The sequence below is a fragment of the Mus caroli genome, unplaced genomic scaffold (assembly GCF_978045245.1).
Source record: "Mus caroli unplaced genomic scaffold, Mus_caroli_1 scaffold_13, whole genome shotgun sequence".
NCBI classification, from domain to species: domain Eukaryota; kingdom Metazoa; phylum Chordata; class Mammalia; order Rodentia; family Muridae; genus Mus; species Mus caroli.
Window position 1 is genome coordinate 50810073 of NW_028227268.1, and position 21087 is coordinate 50831159.

Genomic DNA, 21087 nt, shown 5'->3' on the forward strand with positions numbered 1-21087 from the left:
ATCCTTCTTGGGATGAAGGTGGACACACACAGTCAATAGGTCCTAGTTGTCAGGAAGGAGAGGAAGGAAGGACACAAGGATAGGATGCACTACACTTTGCCCCGGACTCCAGGCAGAACTAGGGCAGCCTAGAGTGAGAGATGAGGACGAGAACAGGCTGGCTACTCCCAGAGCTGTCCCAGGAGTCCCTAAGAGCAACTCGGTGTGGAGCTGTTCTGTGACTGAGGCAGTTCCTGTAGGCATGAATGGCGGTTGAGGGATCTGAAAGTCTGGGGAGTAAGTAGTAAAGAGAAGCTGACAAGGGCTAAAGCCAGCCAGAAGCCCCTGAAGAAGGGATCTGCCAAGGGTAATGATGCGTTAGTGGCAAGGAAGGGCACTGGGGGAGATGAGAAATGGGGCTGTAGAAACTTCCAAGTGGCAACACAAGCTGGGAGCTTGGGAGAGACATGGAGAAAGGGTACCAGGCCTCAGATGTGCTTGCCCAACTTTGCTCATCTCATCTTGGCTGTGGCTCAGAGTCCAAGTTTCCATGAACCTGCCACATGGCCCCCTGCTTGCTGGTCAGGTATACTTTTGCTAACAGGCATGATGGGGCCCCAAGGCCACCACCCAATAGAGTCCGTTCCAGGGTGACAGAGACACAGTGGCTCTATTGAGTGACTGACTGTGTTGTTTTGAGAGTTGCCATTGGAGAGTTGAGCAGACGCTGTAGCCAAGCCCAGATGGTGTGGCAAGGCCCAACTCTTATCAGCCTTTACAATCAAGTCCAGAAAGAAAATGAGCTGGGCCCTGCCTGCCTGGCTTTCCTTGTGGTCATGCTGGCTCCCAGCTCTTGTTTATTATTCCAAAGGCTTGAATACCATTTCTCCACGACTGGTAGTCAAGCCTAGGGTCTGGCTAGTGAAGGGATCATCCCGACACCAGACCCCTCTGCCTACCTACCTGGACCACATCTGTGCCTAAGCCTAGTCTGGCCCCTGTTCCCTCTCTCCAGTTATCCAGGTTTTAATATTTGCCTGGGCTGGCTGTAAAGTGGTTGGCCACTATCATGGCAGAAGCACTGTGAACCCAGAGAAGGAAGCCCAGAGACAGTCACAGCCTCATTAGGAGCTGGAGGCCTAGGAGACACCACAGGCTCCAACTCCTCCCTCCACCAGGCAGTGAGGTCAGCTGCTGCAAATTGCTAGTTATTCTCTTCTTCAATTAAGGACAATTCTTCTGATACAGGAAGTCAACTCCCACCAGCTAATCTAACAGCCTTGAGTCCCGATGTGTCTGCTCTGTCTGAAGGCAGACCAGAGCCGCCTTGACAGTCACTCCAGGTCTGTGCAAAGAAGCTGCCTGAGAGAGGCCAGGCTGTGCAAGCCCTACTGGGCTCCATGCCCACCTCTCAGGGGAGCCTCACACTGGGTGGGGTTGCAGGGAAGGCTTAGAGGGGGAGTCAGGTAGCTTGCTTATAGAATGGGAAGGGTAGACTGTGAGCTGCTTTGCAAGTACCTATCTGCTTGGCACCTCACCTGTATGGTTCACCCACCCCTTCCCAAGGCCAGTAGTCTAGGATTTGGGATGGACAAACTCAGAGAGGAGAGTCTTAGGGGCGCCTATCACCAGCAAGCAGATATGTTTTCCTGGGTCTGTGTCCATGTGAATATGCACACACTACACACACACACACACACACACACAGAGCTATGCCAGGAAACAGGACTGCTGTCAGCCTGTGGTCACTGTTCCTGCTGAGAGCCACAACCTGGGGAGGTACTTAGGCCTAACTGTGTTCCTTCTGTGACAGGTTCATTATGTCTTCTGTAGTCAATGGTGTCCACTGTCACTACTTATGGACCCACAGACCAGGTGGCCAAATGGAGACATTATACAAACTGCTAAGCTTCTGAAATTCCCAGAGCCTCAGGGAAGTGTAAGGAAGAGGAGACCCAGAGGGACAGAGCTCAGGCCTGAAATGGAATTCTGTAGGACAGTGAATTTTCTTAGCCTGTTTCCTCTGCATAAAGTGGGGTGACACAGTACACCCCAGAGGGTACATCCAGACTTAACAAAAGTTCATACAGAAAGCCATATAGACTGCAGTTCCAATATGGGGGAGCACTCCAGAGTTAGGGGTAGAAAGGTGGTATCTGTGCCCTCCCTGCTAGTAGCCAGTGGCCTGAGATGGTGAACAGCGTTGGATCCAGGACTTTGGGGCTTCTGAACTTCCATGTCTACAAGATGTGCTGCTGTCCCATTCTGGAGTCCTTGGGACTAAAGGGTTTCTTGAGAGGTAAGGCAGTCGTAGCTAAAACTAAGATGGAGAATCTTTGTCAAAGCATGCTGGCTAGCTGTCGTGAGTGAAGGCACGTTGTTCAGTCTGCACAGAGGACCCTAGGAAAGCCTGGTTTGGAAGATGAGGCATCAGAAAGCAGGGAGAGGTCCATGAGTAGGTGATACAGACTTCCTTCCGCTGAGGTGAAGAACTTTGTTGCTTCTAGCTCTGTGCAAAAGTTTCGGGAAGACTCTTGCCTGAGGCTGAGCCTTTGATAGAATCAAGAGGGAGTGTAAGGCTGATTAACCTGGATAGACTGAAGGAGTCAAAGCCCAGAAATGGGTGTGTCCCGTAGAGGCCCCTTGTGTGCTTTGTTTCTATGGGGCAGTGGATGGGACACTTAAGTCCTGGCTGGCCCAGGGGTGGAACTGTCTAGTGCACAGGGTGGGTGCTTGGCTGCAGACTGTGGGAGAAAAACAGGCTTCAGGGAAGGCCCAACAGTCCTTTAAGGAGCCTAGCTCTCACCCTAACCGTCAGCAGGGAGGAAGTGGCCTTGCCTGGAACTGAGCTAGGGAGACGACTGTTCTCTCCAGGACCCTACTTTCTAGGCCCCATCTAAAATGACTGACCATCTCCTGTGGATCCCCTGACTGCAGTGGGCAGAAACCACAATTTAAATGTCTCCGGAGGCCTGCTAATTAGAATGTCAGCACTTCTGTGAGAAAGTGTTAGGGGGACACACTGCTTTCTGCCAGGCTCCCCACAAACCCTGCTTTAGCGTGGACTGGCAGGTGGGGTTTGCAGGTTTAACAGATCCTTTAGTGCTAAAGGACAAAAGCTCTCCTCTCTTGAGACTAGAGCAGATGCAAGCATCCAGCACCCCTGGAGTTGGGAGCTGATGGAGAAGTCCCCTCTCATCTCTTCTAGGTTTCTCGGTCTCTTGGGTCCTGGTCTTCCTTGCTCTTTCTGTCCTCACAGACTCTAGCCAGCTCCGATTTCCTTGAATTTCTCTCTCTCCCAAGGGTGTTTCTGCCCTAGGAGCGTCTCTTTCTGGTGCCTTGTCTCAGGGTCACTGCGCCCCAGGCTCTCAGTCCATGTCTTCATCCCTGCCTGGCCCGCAGCGTCTCCGAGCTGTAATCCGGAGTCTGTCTACGTCTGTCTTTCCGCGAGGGTCGGGGTCTCAGTGGCCGCAGTCAGTGGGCTGCGCCTCCCGCGCGCTGCGGTGGCCGCGCGGCTCGGGGCGGGGGTGCGGGCCCGCGGGGGCGGTGTCGGGCGCCTTCCGTCGTCAGTCCCTCCCCGGCGGCGCGGAGGGGGGGCGGCGCGGTCGCCGCTCGGCTCCTTTAAGGGAGCGGGAGGGAGCGGCGAGGCGGCGGCGGTTGCGGTGGAGGCGGCCGAGCGAGCGGGGCGGGGGCGCGGGGCGCGGCGCCCGGAGAGTCCGCTCCGGCCGAAGGCGCCGGGGCCGGGCCGGGAGCGAGCAGCACGGGCAGCACAGCGGAGCCCGCCGCCCGGGACATGGCCAAGGCGGGCAGCGCAGGTGAGCGCGGCGCGGGGCGCTCGGCGGGTGGCGGGAGGGATCACTCGGCCCAGGTGAGCCCCCCAACCAGGTGGGCGGAGGCACAGTGACCGCGGCGACCCGCCCGGACCCCGGGCGTGCATAAGGGGCTCCGCGCGCCCTGCGTCCTTCCCGCGCCCCCAGTCACCTCGTGGGACACCGCATCCCGCTTGCCCCGCTGCACTGGGTCAGGTCTACGGCTCCTCAGTCCAGTCGGCAGTTCGGAGCTGTCACTGCCCTCCGGGAGACCCGGGGAGTAAACCCGGGCACCGGAACCCAAAGGGGATGTCCCGCGGTCGCTGATCCATCCCACGCCCAACAAACCAGGACGCGCCCCCTTGTCCTGTCACTATCTTGGATGCGACAGTCCCCCGCCCCTGCCACCACCTGGGTAAAGAGACCCAGATTACTGGTCCCGTCGCTGGAGGGGTACTCTATGGCTGGGGAGCCACCCCGCCCCCCACCTGACCCAGAGGCAGAGCCTCAGGTGCCGGGCTAGGCAGGCGGGGCCTCTGTTGGGGTCCCATGGGCTCGGCTCTCCTGCAAGCTCAGAGCTGTAGCCCAAGGTTCCCAGGGAGTAGGTGTTAGTCTCCCTTCATTCATCCAGTCAGGCGTTCATTCACCAGCATCTGCTCTGATGTCAGGCCCTGTGAGTTGGCTAGGACCTGGAGGGGACCAGGTTTAGCCCCGGACTCCCCACTCTGTGCTCTGGACCCCTACAGTGCCCTAAAAGGCCAAGTTGAGGAAAGCCTGTGTGCATAGGGCTGGCCACAAATGATGAGGCTGGTCTCAACAGTCCTGAGCTTGGGAGCTCTGGCGTGTGAGAATCTGCCATGAACTCACTCCCAGCCTGTGACGTTGGCAGGTGCCATGCCATCCCCGTGGGGCCTGGTGTGAACCCCACTTCTCCACCCATAGGCATGGCAAAGATGGAATGAACATAACTACCTGCCCTCACTCTAGATGTGAGTGCCATTGAACTGCCTGCGACCCTGGGACAGGTCCCAATCCTTGGCATGGACTGGCCTTGTGACTCAGGTGTGGCAGAGGAATCCTGTGAGGGAGAGGCTGGTTGTGTGAGACAGCATAACCAAATGCATCTAAACACCCCCTTTCCCACTTCCCTCCCCTTCCCTCCCGAGGGAGGCACAGTGAGATGACACCAGGAGGCTGGAAAAGGCTCTCTGCTCCCTTCTTTCTCCTGCCTTGGTCCCTCCCCACCCCTGCTCTTCATAAAGGAAGAGCATGCGTCTCTGCTACCCATTCTACATGTGCTCATGTGTGAGCACAGGTCTGGACGCCCGGATCCAGGTCTCTTGCCAGGGCACCACAGTAGCAAGAGTAGTTAGAGAAATCTCTTCTTGACCTGTGTACCAGGTAACATACTCAAGCCCTTTACTGCCCCATGATTCTGAGAAGTAGGAAGGCACTCCCCTTTTAGAGCTCTTGGAAGCAAATAGCTCCCTGAAGATGCCTGGGAGGGTCCAGGTGAGCCTGGATGCAAGACCAAGGTTTTTTGTTGTTGTTGGTTTGGTTTGGTTTTTTTGTTTTGTTTTGGTTTGGTTTGTTTTGGTTTGGTTTTTTTGGATGCTAAGGAATCTTTCTCCTCCCCTCCTCATTCTGGGAGAAGGGCAGCCCCGGGTCCTATGAATTGGATTGTGGGTCTTTTGGTCCCTAGCTGAGATCCATGGGGAGAGTACCCTGCAGAAGGTGAAGAAATGGCCAGGCCTCCCAAAACTGCTGCCTGGGGCTACAACTTTTCCATTTCACAGTCTCAGTCCTTTCCCTCAGAGCAAGCCAGACTTCCCTCCTCTGTGACCACCTGCCTGGTGCCTCTCTGTCTCTTACTCAGCTGCCACCCCCAAGGAGCTCTGCAGATGACCTCTGGCAAGATCTGACCACGCTTCTCAACTCTCCTGGGCAACGTGGCACCCTGCAAATATCCCTTCTCTTCTTTAGCTGCCTTAAACCCAGTGACTTAAGGATGCACACTATGGAGGAATGCCTGGCCTCTCTCACCAAGCACATTTACCTTGAATTATATAGTTTAAGTTTCTCTACAGAGGCGGCCAAGTTCTTCTATTCATAGCTGAGGAAACTGAGGCCCAAGAGAGAAAGATGGCAATTCAGTACCATACACAGCCTAAAAGGCAGAAGGATCAGCCCTGTACCCTGAGAGGTGAGAGGAGACTAAAGGGAGGTTGTAGGAAATCTTGCCTGCAAGTGAGGGGGTCTGCTTCCGGATTTGTGTGGGATTTCTTCTGAAAACCGGCCAGTGGTCCGGCTACTGAAGGAGGAGATGGGCTTTGGGTCCTGGCGCTGTTGTAACCGATGCCAGGCTGTACACTGTACAGTTCCACCATCACGTCGTCGTGGTGAATGGTGGTGCTGGAGCGGCACCATGAACATCCTGAGCAGCCAGCCAAGGCTACAGCAGCTGTGCCAGGAAGGCAGTTCAAGGACTTTCATGTAGCTCGGAGAATCCAGGCACAAGAGAAAATGTAATCAGATCCCAGACAGGATGAGATTCATTTGCAGAGAGTGGATCCAACTTGATTATTACCAGCCTTCAAGCTTTGGGACAATCTCAGCCACACAAAAATCAGAAGAGTTGACTGTCTCAATACTTGGAAAGGAAGAACGCTCCTTGGTCTTGTTCTGTGGACAAGAGAAGACAGGATGAAAACCAGAGGAGGAAGGAAGGAGAAGAGAACTGGAACTCTATAAAGGAAATGAGAAGTCTGTGCATAGAGCCACCCATGGTCATAGGGAGCAGCAGGTTGGAGCAGCGAAGGCTGGGTTCTCTAGCTGGATCTTCAAGGCTAGCAGAGTTTAGACAGAATCGTGGCAAAAGCCAGGCTGCCTGGTTCTGCAGAAGCTTAAGCAAAGGCTGGGGATATGGATAAAGGGGAGAGAAGGGGCTGCGACAGAAAAATCCAGCTGGGCTGGGGTGCCAGGTTCCTAGAGGCTTGGTGCAGAGGTCAGAAGGAACTCCAGAGAGCACCGGGGCCAGAAGAGAGGTGGTAAGGATTGTGTGTTTGGATAAATCCCTCTGGCACAATGTGAGGGCTCTGGAGGCTGGAGGGCTGCCAGCATGGGAACTGCCTCTGTTGGGAAGGGCTTGCTCTGCCTCTGCCAGCAGCCCTGCCCCTCCCTTCCTGTGAACCTTGCAATGGCCCTTCTCTCTGTCCCCCAGTGGGACAGCAGGGTGGGTTTGTCCCCAGCCAAGTGTAAGTGGGAGACCTGGATCCTTAGTTGGGTCAGGCAGAGATGTAGCAGACAACCAATAGAGTTTGTAGAGCTCTAGGAGAAGGGCAGGGATGTTTGGAGAGCCCAGAAATCATTGCCACAGGGCTGGGCAGGAATTCCAGGCTGGAGGAACCAGTTTATGCCATTTCCAGGTGTTGGCCTCTGCTCTCCAGAGGAGGAACTGGCTGAGGGGGACAGAAAGCCTAGTCACCAACAGCAATTAAAAACAACAACAACAGCAACCAAAAAAAAAAAAAAAAAAAAAGAAAAAGAAACCCAAAAAACAAAAAACAAACAATCTGATGTGTGGGGGCTGGGCAGGGGACTCCTCATTTGCAGATCCTCAGGTTCAAAGCCTTGATTACCAAGGGGGACACTGAAGGCCTAGGTGTGTGCTCAAGGTCACAGGAAATGGTAACAGCAGGCATGAGTGCTCTAGGAGGCAGCCCTGCTCCCTCTGGCAGGGACCAGGGATCTGTGACCCAGGAAAGAAAACAACCAGAAGTTAGGGGAAGGGACCAGGACTGGGAGTCTCTGCACTTTGGAAAGATGCCAGAAGAATTGAGGCACATGGAGAAACTCCCAGGCCTAGGATACCAGGATACTGTCCCTAAATATCTTGGGAACGCCATCACCTCTGCAAGAGGACAGCAGTACCCCTTTGCAATGTCAGACTCCAGGACTTCCTCAAACTCTGCCTCCAGGAAGCCTTCCAGGACTTGCTGAGGTCAGGCAACACATAGGTTCACAGCGGCTGACACACAGGCTGCAGTTTGAGACCCTTCCCAACCTCTTGGTTGTGGCCCTGCTTTTCACATATGACCATGGGCCTGGAGCTCCTTACTCCCACTGGAGACTCCTGTGCCTTGGTCTGCAGAAAGGAGGCCAGGACTAGGGGTTTGCAACTGGCATTGCTTTATGGAAGCCCTCAGGATTATTTCCCTGACAGCACTTCTTGGCAGGGGTGGGGGTGGGGATAGGAGGGGTCCGGACGGAGGGATGGATACACATACAACCACAGTGTTGTTCCTATTGCATAGATGGGAACACTCAACTCCAGAAAGGTTGAGTGTCTGGTGGACTTGGAGGCAGACTGGAACTAGCAAGTAGGACTCCTCCATTCGTGGCTAACTTGGCCTAGGTTGACCTTGAACTGCCCCCTCTGAGACTTAGCTTTTGCATCTGTAAGAAGGAATGGGGAAGGAAAGTGTGGGTTCAGGAGGGACTGGAAGTTCTACGCAGCTCTAGCTGAGCTTTTTTTTTTTTCTACCCACCCTTTCCCTGGGGTCTGTCTATCTTTGCTGCTCTGGAAAAGGGCCTCGCCTCTCACCTCACGTGGATGGGATTTGGAAGAGTTGAGGATTAAGGAACCCTGGGGGAATCAAGGACTTTCACAGCCTAAGTCTTCTAGGGGGTCTCAGACTAGCTTGTCACCAGGGCCTCATGGAAGGGTGTGGCCAGCCGCCCTGTGCCCCTAGGGAGAGATTAGGGGTGGGGGTGGGGGCTGGTAGGAGAGAATGCATAGCAAATAAGTTTGGAAATCAAATGAGATCTGAGCTCCCCACCCACTCCCTCAAATCTCTCTACTCGCTCTCTTTTAAAATTCTTGTTTTCTAAAGAGAAAGAGAAATGCTAAATTGCACCCCCTTTCCCAAGGAATGGGAGTCTTAGTGAGTCACTCCGGAGGTAAATGCCACCTCCAAGGTCCCACGTGTGCCTGTGGAGGCCTGCACAGCTGTGTGGTCACAGCCCCCAACTAGGGTACACATGTGGGTAGGGTGACAGGGACCTCCTGCTTGTCTTGGCTCTGGGGGGTGGGGGTAGGGGGAAGGGAGCTGGGTCTCTGCAGGGGAACCTAGTCAGTTGGCCTGCTTCCTGCAGTATAACCCAGATGGGACCAGGCTTTGAGCCAGTGTGGCAATCAGCATTCAGTTTGAGGCTGGTGAGGTGTGTTTGGTGGCATGGTGGGGCTGGAGTGGGTTGCAGTATGGGTGCATTCGAGGCGCCAGGGGATGAGAGATCAGCCCATGTAGCTGGCTGTGGGAGGCTGCTGGGGGGCTCTCCTGGTATCAAGCTGGCCTCAGCGGGAAGGTCTCACGTCAGGGTGGGCGGGGCCAGTGAGGAGGTGTACCATCTCCCTGTGACCCATTATTCTGGAGGGAGCAGAAGTAGTCCGTCTGTTGGCTGGGGATGCCAAACAAGGGTTGAAAGCAAAAATAGAAACTCACTGGGCCCATCTGGGAGGGGCGCTGAGTTCTGGTGGCTCGAGAGTCCTCCTCTGAGCCGGCTGTTGCTGACGCTGTGTTTGTTCAGCTCTGGGTATTTACAGAGTACGTCACTGCCCTGCTGCCCTCCTCAGGGATAGACTTAGGTCTGCAGACTTTGTGACCGGGAGCTTAAGGTGGGCTGGCAGCTGGAAGGCTCTGAGCATGCTCTAGGATCTGTCTTCATGCCTGTGTTGGTTACACGTTTGACCTTTCTTGGACTGTTTTCAGATTGGTCCCCAGTGCCATCCTCCTGGATCAGAACTCCCCTTGTCTCTGCTGTGGCTTCCCCTCATGAGCCTGGTCTGAGCTAAACAATTCTGGAGTCACCCCTGGTAGCATAGAGAGCTATTTTTGAGCCTCCCGTTAGGGCCTGGTGTAGGGAATGTGTTTATCTTTGCGGTGTTTTGTTTCTTTCTTGTGTATTATAATCTGGGGCAGGGATGGCAGCATTATCCAGCCTGCTGTCAGGGCTTCCCTGTCTCACTGGCAGTTCCTGGCACCGTGATTTGGCACCAGATCGAGGGGCCTGAGGGCAGAGATCACCTTGAGGTTCATCTTTGACAGTCTGGGGGTTGCAGGTGGAATGGGGTGTCCATGTGAGGTCACATTGGTCGTTACTGGGGTGTGGTAGAGAGCTGGTCTCTCCTGCCATCTGCTTGATGCTGAGGGCAGCCTTTGATGGATACCCTTACCAAAAGCTCACTGAGGTGGTGGTCTCTGTAAGGATGTGCAGCATCAGAGTCTCTGGCTCTGCCCTGGCCTCCTTGTCCGCTGGCTTGGTGCATAGATGTCAAATTCTTACTCTCTGGTCCCCACAAAGGGGTCCTGGGATGATTAGGGAGGATGCCATCTTCTGTGTCAACACTCCAGGGTGTCCCATGTCCTCCCACCCGTGGGACAGTGGCAAGTGCTGTGGAGGGTTTCCTGTGGCTTAGAGGAGACAGCTTCTGCCTTCTGGAGCAAGAATCTGGAGGGACATAGGGGGGGACATCTGGGCCTTGGGGAAACTGTTCCAAAGAATTCAGAACTGTTGGGAGCCTAATTGGCAGAGCAAATGAAAGTACAATAGATAGCCAAAGCTATTAATCACTCATTATCTCCTAAATAAGGTAATTAAGGGGTATTTAAATGGCATATTTATAAGATACCAGCAGGTCTTCAAAAGCACATCGTTCCCAAAGCAATTGGTTTGGCCAACTAGGCCAGGCACAGAGACCAAAGTTCTGGTCCTCTCATTCTTCCCACCCTCCCCCTTCCTCCTGAACTTTAGGGATCCTAAGTCCCTCTGCAGGGACATACCTGCACTGTGGGAAGGTGATAGGTCACAGAAACCCCTGCAGTTATGAAATGCAGTATAGCATCCAGAGTGTGCTGCAAAAATATTCTCTAGGTATGTCCAACCCTAACATGGTGGCATGGTATTGTCACTTACAAAGTTAGAAATCTGTGCTTGCGATCTATGCAATGGAGTTACAAAATAAAAATCTCCTAATACACTTACAATGTAGTGTTAGAGCATAATCATTGCTCTCAATTGGCCACTTGTGGTCTGTGGGCCACAGGTTGGATATGCCTACAAATTATTTGATATGGCCCTGGATCTAGACTGGATGCCATGGCCTGGGCTGAGTTTCTCCTGTGTCTGCGATTGTCACTTGTCATGTGATTGGATTCAGACTGGGGATGCAGTCATGGTCTAGTTTGAGGCTGGTCTGTGTTAATGACGGAGGTCAAGGTTTTAGACCATGGTTGGTTTAAGGACCTCGGTTGCTATCAGGATGATTCTGTATCTTGAGGGTTCAACTCCATTCCTTGAGCATGATCCCCATGGACTGGGTCTAGTTGGTTGCCCTGAAAGCCGTTCCCTCCTTGGGTTCTTCAGGATGCTGGCTCCCGTGCCTGGGTACCATAGCCGACAGTCCCTTTGGGGTTCCTGGCAGTCCCCTGAAAGAGATCAGCACATAGCTCATCAGTGGCACATCTAGCATTTTAGGAGATAGTTAGGACTGTTTCTATAGCAACCAACCCCCGACCAGCACTGGCTTCCTTCAATAATGCCTTTTTCTGGAAGCAGCTTCTCTTGGCCTCTCATCCCTCCCTGGGTGGCCACACAGCCCCTTCAAGGCCATGCATGAGTTGGTTGGCTCTGGATTGCATGGTCCCCGTTCTTGCCCCGACCCACAAAGGGCATCTGAGGCCACACCTTGGTTTGTGCTCTCCAGAGAGCAACCTTCCTCAGGCCCTTCCTGTGCTGTTCCATGTGGAGCCCCAGGAGAATGCTTACCGTGCAGCAAGAGGTGATGGGCCTGGAGAGGGTTCCTGCTAGGCGGCTGCTTTGGGGGAACCCGTAGTCCAGAGGGCAGGATGACAGAGGTGCAGACATTAGCTGCCATGGGATGCTGGTGAGAAATCAGGCACCAGTCTGGCCTGGGAACAGGGAACCCCCCCTCATCTAGCAGGAATGAGGTGGAGAATGGAGGCCCCAGAAAAGGCCTGGAGGAAGAGGGAGATGCATGGAAGGTTCTGGCTGGGGCCAGATGGTGGGAGGATGGGCTGGGAGCAAATGGAATGAGGGGAGGAAGAGAGAGGAGCAGCTCCCATTCCAGGGGCCCCAGGAGAGTGGCCTGCACTTAAAAGTTTCCACTTAAGAAATAAGCAAAGAAAAGCCCTTTGGATAATCACGATTTCTTATTCCACTTAACACACTCCTTTACTTATTCATTTTCTTCTTATTTATAGTGTGTGTGCCTGTGTGTGTATGTCTGTGTGTGTATCTCTGTCTGTGTGTGTGAATATGTGTGCGTGTGCATGTGTATGTGTATGTGTATCTGTCTGTGTGTGTGCGTGTGCATGTATGTGTGTATCTGTGTGTCTGTTCATGTATGTGTGTGTCTATGTGCATGCATGTGTGTGTGAATCTGTGAATGTGTTTGTGCGTGTGCATGTGTGTGTGTGAATGTGTGTGTGTATGTGTGTGTGTGTGTTTGATGAGTATAGAGCTCAAAGGATGATTTGCAGGATCTGGTTCTCTCATTCCACTATGTAGGTCCTGGAGCTCAAAAAAGAGTCACCAGACTTACACAGTAAACCAAGCCATCTTGACAGCCCCTTAACAAGCCCTGTTATGGCAGCAATGGAGACTGGGTACTGTGTCGTACCCTTCTCAAGTCAATGAATATTCATTTATTGCCTTTATTACTTGTGATGTAGGTATGGCCATTATCTCTGTTTTACAGAAGCAAAACTGAGGCACAGAGTAATTGGTAAATATCTAACCTTGGAACCAGGCCAATGGAAGTGGGCAGGTTCCCTGGAGGGAGAGGAAAATAGCAGAGAAAGAAGAGGATGGGAGGAAGAGGGGGAGGAAGAGAAGAAGGAAGAGGAAGAGGAGGAGGAGGAGAAGGAGGAAGAGGAAGAAGAGTAGGAGTAAATGGTAGCAGAACCAGTGGTAAGGAGGCAGCTTCCTTGGAGTTAGTCACCTGTCAGTCTGTGAAGCCTCCCCCAGGCCATACTCCACATGCTGCCTCTTGACTTTGAGGCCCCAGGGCTGTTGTGAAGATCAGTGATGTGTTTCTAAGTGTGTGTGTGTGTGTGTGTGTGTGTGTGTGTTTTCCCAGGCCAGATCATTTCAGACACACTGATAGCCAGGAGTTAGACCATAGCACTGACTTATAGAGCCCACCCATCTCTGTGTGTATGGTGGTGGGGATGCGTGTGTGTCTAAACCCTGTAACATCACCTCCCTGACACCTTCTCTGCTCACTCACTGGTGTCCAGTTATCAGTGCCACCAGGACAGTTTCAGTTGCAGTGGGGCACTAGTCACAGGCAGGCAGGCAGGCAGGTGTGGGTATAGACAGGCCCAGGGCTGTAACCCAGGCCATGGGCACTAACTTCACCCTGGGATCTGGGAATCATGCATGTTATTCTGATACCCTCGCAAATGCCCATAATCCTTCCCTTATTCTGACATACTGACTTACCTGGGAGTTCTGTGTCCTCTTTGCCTGGAGATGGCTGTCACTGTGGCCATGCCTTTCCCTAGCTCCACTCTGCCTCAACTCACTTCTTCCTTAGAGGTTCAGCTTGGGACTCCTCCCCAAGAAAGAGCACTATGTCTCTTCTTGGGGTGTGGTCCACCCCTGTGTGACCCTGCCTGCCCAGAGACTACTTATATGGAATCTGACCCAAGGACCAAGCACCTTGCCCTGTGCTATGTGCAGGGCAGAGCAGGGCTGAGCCCTGAGCCAGAACTCCCAAGGGCCAGGATGGTTCCAGTTCCTCTCTTCTCCCCCTCCCTCCCCCCAAACACCATCTGGCCTAAGGTCTGTCCCAGGAAGCATTGGCCTATGCTTCTGCCTCCTTCCTGTGAGGTGGCTCCACTTGGACAGGGCTCCTAAGTATGAGGCAGTGTATCCTGAAAGAGGGGCTTAGGCAGGGCTGACCTGAGGTCCTTAGGACAGACCAGAAGGCTCCTGTCTGGCTGTGTGTCTGCCTGTCTGTTATAGATGTGGAGCCTGAGATGGAGCCAGTGATCTGACTTGGTGTCTGGCTTCACTCATGTAAGAGAAACCCTGTCACAAGTTCTAGAAGACCACACTGGGCCTGCAGTAAGGGGCTGATGAGTCTGGAGGCAGATTGGAGATGGTTCGAACAGCCCTCCCCGCAACACCTGCAGGGCCAGCTCCGGCCTGGGAAGCAGCAGTACTTTCTCCATTGGCAGTGCTTAGGCAGTCTTTTCTTGATGCTCATTTTGGGGGTTAGGTAATTGTGGTCCTTAGACAGAGACAAGTCGAGCCTTGGCAGACATAAGCCTGAGGAGTCCCCTGGCAGCAGCTAGAAACTTCTTGGGTATTCTTTCCCTGCCTCAAGCCTTGGTTCAATGGATAACAAAGGCCCCCTGTAGGCAGTCAGCTAGAAACTCTGGTGGCTGATATTAAAGTTAAACCTTATAATGGTAAGGTAAGGGTAATGATACCCATTTTAGAGATGAGAAAAACTGAGGATCAGAGTGGTTCATTTGCTTTGAATCATAGAGGACTGAGCGAATGCAAGGTCTTGTCACTCAAAAGGTCATGTTCCAAGCTCTGTGCAGAACTTTTACACACACATACTTTGTGTGTCTGGTCTTTCTCATCGTTCAGCTCTCAGCTTGTCTGATCTCTTTTCCAAGCAGTCTCCTCCACAGATGACCTCATGGGCTTCCCCCCCCCCCCCCGTCTTTGAAATATCTTTACCACTTGCTAGAAGTCAATGTATTGAGGGTCAATCAAAAGACTGTTCGCTCCCATCCGGAAGCCAGTTGCTTCTTTTAAGTTTACTTATTTATTCATGTGTATATGTGCATACACAGGCATGCACATATATGTGTGTAACATGCATTTGCCATAACTTTGAGGCAGGAGATTCTCTTCTACTGTGTGGGGGTCTAAGACCAAATGTAGGTCACCAAGCTTGATGACAATCACCCTTACCTGCTGAGCTATCTTGCTGGCCTTGCTGGCTGCTTCTTAACATGTACATTGTTCTAGGTTTATTTTTTTTATTTTTTTAAAGACAGGATCTCTCCGGGTAGCTCTGGCTGGCCTAGAACTCACTATGTAACAAACTGGTCCAGAAATGACAAAGATCTATCTACCTGCCTCTGCCTTCTAAGTTCCTGGATTAAAGGTGTGCTATCACACGTTTAATTGTCACACAAGTTACTTTTATATTAGGTATATATAGCTGGGGTTCCCTGTTGCTTTTACAGAGGTTGCTCTGGGTAGACACCCACTAGGAGAGAAGAAAGGCCTGGTGTCTTCTGTAAACAAACTTACAGCACACATTAAAAACATGCAGGCAGTGCAGTTTGAAAGCAAAGTGGGCAATCATAAAAAGTCAGAATGTGCAATTGGAAATAAGCCCAGAGACGTATTTTGAACTCAGAGGAGGCAAAAGACTCATCAGAGAGGAGAGTTGCTGTAAGCTGCAGAAGAAGGAAGCTGCTGGGTTGGTTCACATGTAGAACTAGCAAGGGCCACCAAGTGCTTTTGATGAGCGAGGCTAGGTGACAGACCCATGCATTTGCCAGCCTGTTTCTCAGGCACCGATGGCACTGTTAGAAACTCTTGTGGAAGGAAGACTTTAAAGGGACAGCTCTAAGTTGGTAGTACCTTTTCCCACCGGGGTGAGCTTTGTTCCTTAGGTGATCCAGGTGGCCTTTCAGCAGCCTCCGGAGAACTTGTGTGTGGTGGAAGTCCCATTTATTTATCCCGGCAGACAGCAGTCCTTGCAGTGCCTGTGGGAGGGGAGCTTCCTTTGATGCCCACCAGCCTCTTCATTGCTCTGTTCCAACTAGAAGAACGTGCCCCCTCTGAAAGAGCCTCCCTGCCCCCACCCCAGTGCTGACTGGGGACCTTCAGAATGGTGCCGTGACCACTGATGATATGGCTGGCGCAGGGGGCTGCTGTGATGATGAACCCTCTTCTCTTTTTTTCTCAGGCTGTAGCACACACTGGAAGCAGGGGGTTGGCAGGAATGCCCATGCCTGTGCACTTGTGCATATGGTATGTGTGTGAGAGCCTCCGTGTGCAGAGGCAAATCACTCATCTCTGGCTATTCAAACTCAAGGACCACAAAGACCCTAGCAATTCTCCAGATGGTGATGTCACCACACAAGCTCGTAGTGTTCACTGTTGCAAGTATACAGGAGCTGAATAGACAAGGCTGACAGCACTTTTCTTACCGTCTAAGCAAACTCTTGCTTCTTAGGAATAAAATAGACTTGGATAGTAAGAGATGTTTGTATATCAATATGTGGTATGTATTTATATGAGCTATAGGATAATTTTAATAACTCACATCTGTTTCTTGAGAAAACTGCATTAATTAACTTAATGTAAGTTTGGGACAAAATTCAAATGATTTTTTTTAATTAAAAATTTCAGATTTATTTTTATTTTCGTGTGTGTGTGTGTATGTGTGTGTGTGTGTGTGTGTGTGTGTGCACGTGTGCATGAGCGCGCACATGAGTGCAGGGCCTTTGCAGGGCAGAGGAGTCAGATTCCCCCTGAGCTGGAGTTATAGGTAGTTGGGAACCTTCTGATATGGGAATAGAAATTGGGCCCTTTGCAAGAGCAGTATGTGTTCTTAAGTTCTGGTACATTTCTCTAACCCTATTGGTTGTGTTTTGGAGTCACCAAACTCTCTGCATATATTTGAAGATGAAAAGACATTTATCACATCACAAAAATACTTAGGTACAAATGAAGTTCTAGCTGTTCATTATTGGAGTATAGGAACACAGTGGATTCTTGTGGACTAATCTCTATTCCTGCCATTATGCTGTACACTCGGGCATTAACTCTAGCAGATTTTCTTTCTGTAGACTTTTGGCTTTCTATGTAGACAATCGTGTGATTTCACAATAAACACGGGTTTGTTTCTTGTTTTTCAATTTTTATTTTCCACTTTTCTTGCCTTATTGCACTAGCTCACAACTTGCACATACATTTGGAAAATAGTCTCATATCCATGGTAGAAAGTCACAGTTATGGCACACCTATATTCAGACCTCCTCTCAATAAACCCAGGGCTTAAGGGTGGGAAAATAAGTGCCCCTGCCCTGCTGAAGTTTCAAGGGGCTCCACAGAAAGTGTGGGGCGGAAATAATTTTGCATCTAGAGGTGATCCCACACTGGTGTTCCTGTGACCTCTGCCCTTTTGTGTTGTAGAATGTTCTCTCTCTTTGCTGCAAACCATAGAGCATAACTCGGGTATGTGTCTGGGAGTCTGTGCTGGGCAGGGCAGGAGGGCTGGCCTCTCCTGAAACTGTTCATGCACACTGTAGGAAGCGATGCTAGCATCCTGCAGGTTGGTGGGTAGGGTGAGCTGGGGCTGTGTAGCAGGTCTCCACAGACTGCATCATAAGATGCCCCCTGCCTGAAGCTGGGGAGATGTGCACCTCTCACAGTTCTTGGTACCTACTGTGTGCCAGATGGACTCCTCAAGATCCAGAGTTTCCGCCATGGAGGAGCCTCTGTTAGCTTTCTCAACATACAGATGGGTAAGTGGAAGCAGAAACATTGTTGATATTAGCACCTAAGTCTTTGTGGGGACAGGATGTGAGAGACTGAAGGCCAAGGCCTCTACCTGAGGGAAGATGTACCCAGGTGCATGGCGATTTCTCTGTTTTTGATTGAACGTGCCCTAATGGCAGGATGCAGCCTTATTTGAATACCAATGAGGAGAAGGGATAAATGACGCTACTTAGCTTATGATGTACCAGTACCTAAGTCACCACCCAGTTCTGAAGATGCTAGTGTGGGGAAGGAGTCTCTCAGAACGGATACATTAGACCAAAATCTTGGTAGGCATATAACATTACATATGCAGCGTCAAGACTGAGTTTCCTCTTTCCTCTGCCTCTTATCAAATTCCACTCCATAGAGATAATGTTTATAAATGGCATCTTGTGTGTGTGTCTCCCAAACATGTTAACAGCTTGGGAAGTATATTTATGTATTAATTACTGTTCCAAACACTTTTATCTTTGCAAGACACGATGCTAAGCTTTTCAACGCAGTTTGTTTAATCTTTGCAATAAGCTCCTAAGGCTGGCATGGGTTAGCGCCACAGCCGAGATGAGGAAGCCAAAGCACAGAGAGGAGAGGCAACGTACCTGACATCACACAGCTTCTAAGAAGCAAGGCCTGAACCTGAACCAGGCCTAAGCTCTTAACCAAATGTCACACACACCCCTCAGTATGCAGGTCTAAGTTATTTAAAACAAAACAAAACAAAACAAAACAAAACAAAACAAAACAAAACAAGGTCACAAAATGTTCTGGAACCTTCTTGTGTGTATTTTTGCTAACCATACTCCATGGGCATCTTTCCATGTCAGTGCCTAAAGCTCTACTTCATCTTTGCAACCGTTGCTGGGAATCCTCTCATATGACGGTATATGATGTGTGTTGCTCAGCTCCTGCAGACGAACACTGGGGTTTCTCTTGCAACGTAGGTATCACTGAAACACTATGACAATCAGTTCACACCTGTGTCTTTTAGAACTTCCCCAGGAAAATTACCAGGTAATTACCAGGTTGTTGGGGTTTTTTTTTTTTCCTACCTCTTCCATTGTTTTCATTGTATAATGAGATTGCAGTCTCCCTGGCATCTCTTGCATCTCATACACCTCACAGTCTCTGCATGCATGGTGAGCCCATGTGATTCCCACAGTGCTGAGTAAGGAGGACCAGAGAATGGGGGTGGGTACCAGCTGTGTTCTTGGTCTACCTCCCTTCGGCAGTAAGTTGCAGCAGAGTTTGGTGTAAGGGACCACACTTGGTGTCCATGTTTCCTGCCTGCTGTGGAGGTCCCTGAACCCCGCACGCTCTTCTCTGAGCCCCACACGCTGTTCTCTGAGACTAATCTAGTTGCTGCTGCCATTGCTGAGTCTCCTGACATGAGACATAACTTCTTATCCATTCAGCTGGAGATTGATTGTCTCCAGGGGGAAACTGAGGCTGGGATGGAAAAGGAAGGGCTTTTCAGATTGCTGGTGACAAAGACAGGGCACATTCTCAATCATGCCCTTCCTCACTTGGATGTGTGTAGTGCTGAGTCTTGCTGTGGCCTACATGTGCAGTGTGTGGCTGACCTCTCTGGTGGTCATCAGGATGTCTGGTCTTTCCACGTGGCTTGTGTAGGCCAATGAAATGTGGGCAAAGCATGACATTTCTGGGCAGGAGAGTTTAAAACCAGGCCTGACTTTCCATTTCTTTGCTTCGTCGGACCTTGACATCTCATTTGGAGATGGTGACATCATGAGGTGGTGGCCCCTCCGAGGGAGCGTGATGAAAAGAGCCTTCTCTGACCCATGAAGTGGAAGTGAATCACTGTTGCTATAAGCAGCTGAGATGATTTCTTACCACAGTTCAACTGTGGACCATTACACCATCCCTTTGGCTGAGTCTCTTAGCTACTACCCCCAACTCAGTCCCTGTGGAGCTTCCTCAGAGAGAGCTTTTGGACTTAAGTGAAAACACGGTGGTGAGGGGGATTAGTGTGGTTGGAGGCTACAGAGCGGGAGAACTCAGATATGGAGGATGTAGCTGACCTTTGTCTGAGGGGCCTCGGCCTGGCCCCATCATATTGGGACACCCTCTCAGCCTTGGCTGACACTCATGTTTTCTTTGTAGGTGGCCCTTCCCCGGGTGGTGGCGCCCCCTGGCACCTTCGGAATGTCCTCAGTGATTCGGTGGAGAGTTCAGATGATGAATTCTTTGATGCTAGAGGTAAGTGAACTTCATCTCCACCCCACCGGCTGGGGGATCTTTCTAGAAGTCCTGCAAAGTGAATCACTGTTGAGGACTAGAGCAGTCTCCACCCACACTTGCAGTTTCAAACTCCATAGACAGTTGATGGGAGTGGGGGCTCAGTACCCACCTGTTCACTCTTTGAAATATTTTCAAAGCTCCGAATATGTGCCAGGTACTTGGGATACCATGGGATACAGTGGGTTTGTTTGATGCTCTCATAAGCAGATAGTCTAGCTCGAGAGCGAACATCACAAGAGGATGCAGAGGAAACCCAGTCACTGGTGAGAGTGATGTCATCTAGCCCAAAGTACCAGAGGACATGGGAGAGAATGTAGCCAGGGCACTGACTCTGATGTGGGTGGGATCCCCTTTCTGTAGAGCCAAGAGGTAGGAGCTTGTCAGGTGAGGAGAAAGAAGGGCCTTCTGGACAGATAGGGCAGCAGATATGGTGGCTCTGACCTAGGAAAGACTGAAGACTATTTCAGGCTCTGAAGGGAGACCTATGTGGTGGGGGTGGTGGGGTGGTTTCCAGGGGGAAAGGAAGGATAGATGAGACTGGTCTAGGATGCCAACAGTAGCTATGTGGCTTCTAAGACAGGCCGCACAGATATGGAGAGAGCCACCAGTGATACTCAGGGGAGCTGTGACAGAGAGTGGGGATCCAAATGGTACCCAGAGGGACCCCAAGAGTGGTATTTCAGGTAGAGAGAACACAGGAGCCAAGGTGTGATTACACTAGGCAGATGCAGAGGCAGGACGTTAGTAAATCTGGAGTTAGGAGAGAAGACAGGGTAGCCGTGCTGAGCTAGGCTCAGTGGACAAAGAGATCCTGGTGCCTTCTAGCCTTGTGGGTCATCACCAAGATTAGGAGGTTGACTTGTTTGAGACGGGGCTGGTTTGCAATACTCGGTAACTATGATCTTAGGGACAGACAGATGGTGATAAGCAGCCTGTGGACCCAGGACAGGCCAGCAGGCACTAGTCTGAACATGACCTCCACTTTGGCTTCAGGCATGGTGTTCCCTTTCTGGGGTCTGAGTTTTTTATTAGCTCTGTATGTTCCCAGCTGGAGAATATTCCCCAAATACTGGGGTTCAGGGGATTTCTAGGGAAGCCTGACTGGATGCCACTGGGCAGTCCCCACTTAGCCTTCCCCATTCTTGGCTCTGGGCAGAGAAGTCTCTCCCCAGTAAAGTCCCTAAACCAGCCCGTTGGGGGCTCATTTCCCATCTTCCCTTGGTGTCTGATTGGAGTGGCTGCCAGGGCTGCTATTCTCCATAGCAACTAACCCACAGTGTGACAACACAGCTTCAATATTTTGATACGCAGAAGAGTTTCATTTCAATATTTCTGCAGTTCATCAGGGCTGTTTGTCCTTAGCTGCTATGACGGCATGCTGCAGGAGGCAAGCATCTGTGGGGTCAAATCTGCCTTGGGCCTGTCTTCCCTGCGAGCA

At 51.4% G+C, this 21087-nt stretch overlaps 1 protein-coding gene across 2 annotated transcripts in view; it reads left to right on the forward strand.

Moving 5' to 3' along the window:
* Window positions 1-3682: 3682 nt before the first annotated feature.
* The window catches only part of Pitpnm3 (PITPNM family member 3), an 88774-nt gene continuing 71369 nt past the window's right edge, over window positions 3683-21087 (forward strand). For both annotated transcript variants that reach the window (XM_029484174.2, XM_021176711.2), the window contains exons 1-2: window positions 3683-3794; window positions 19512-19607. In XM_029484174.2, coding sequence (XP_029340034.1) covers window positions 3773-3794; window positions 19512-19607 — 118 coding nt within the window. In that variant the 5' untranslated portion in view covers window positions 3683-3772. The remainder of the gene's footprint in view (window positions 3795-19511; window positions 19608-21087) is intronic.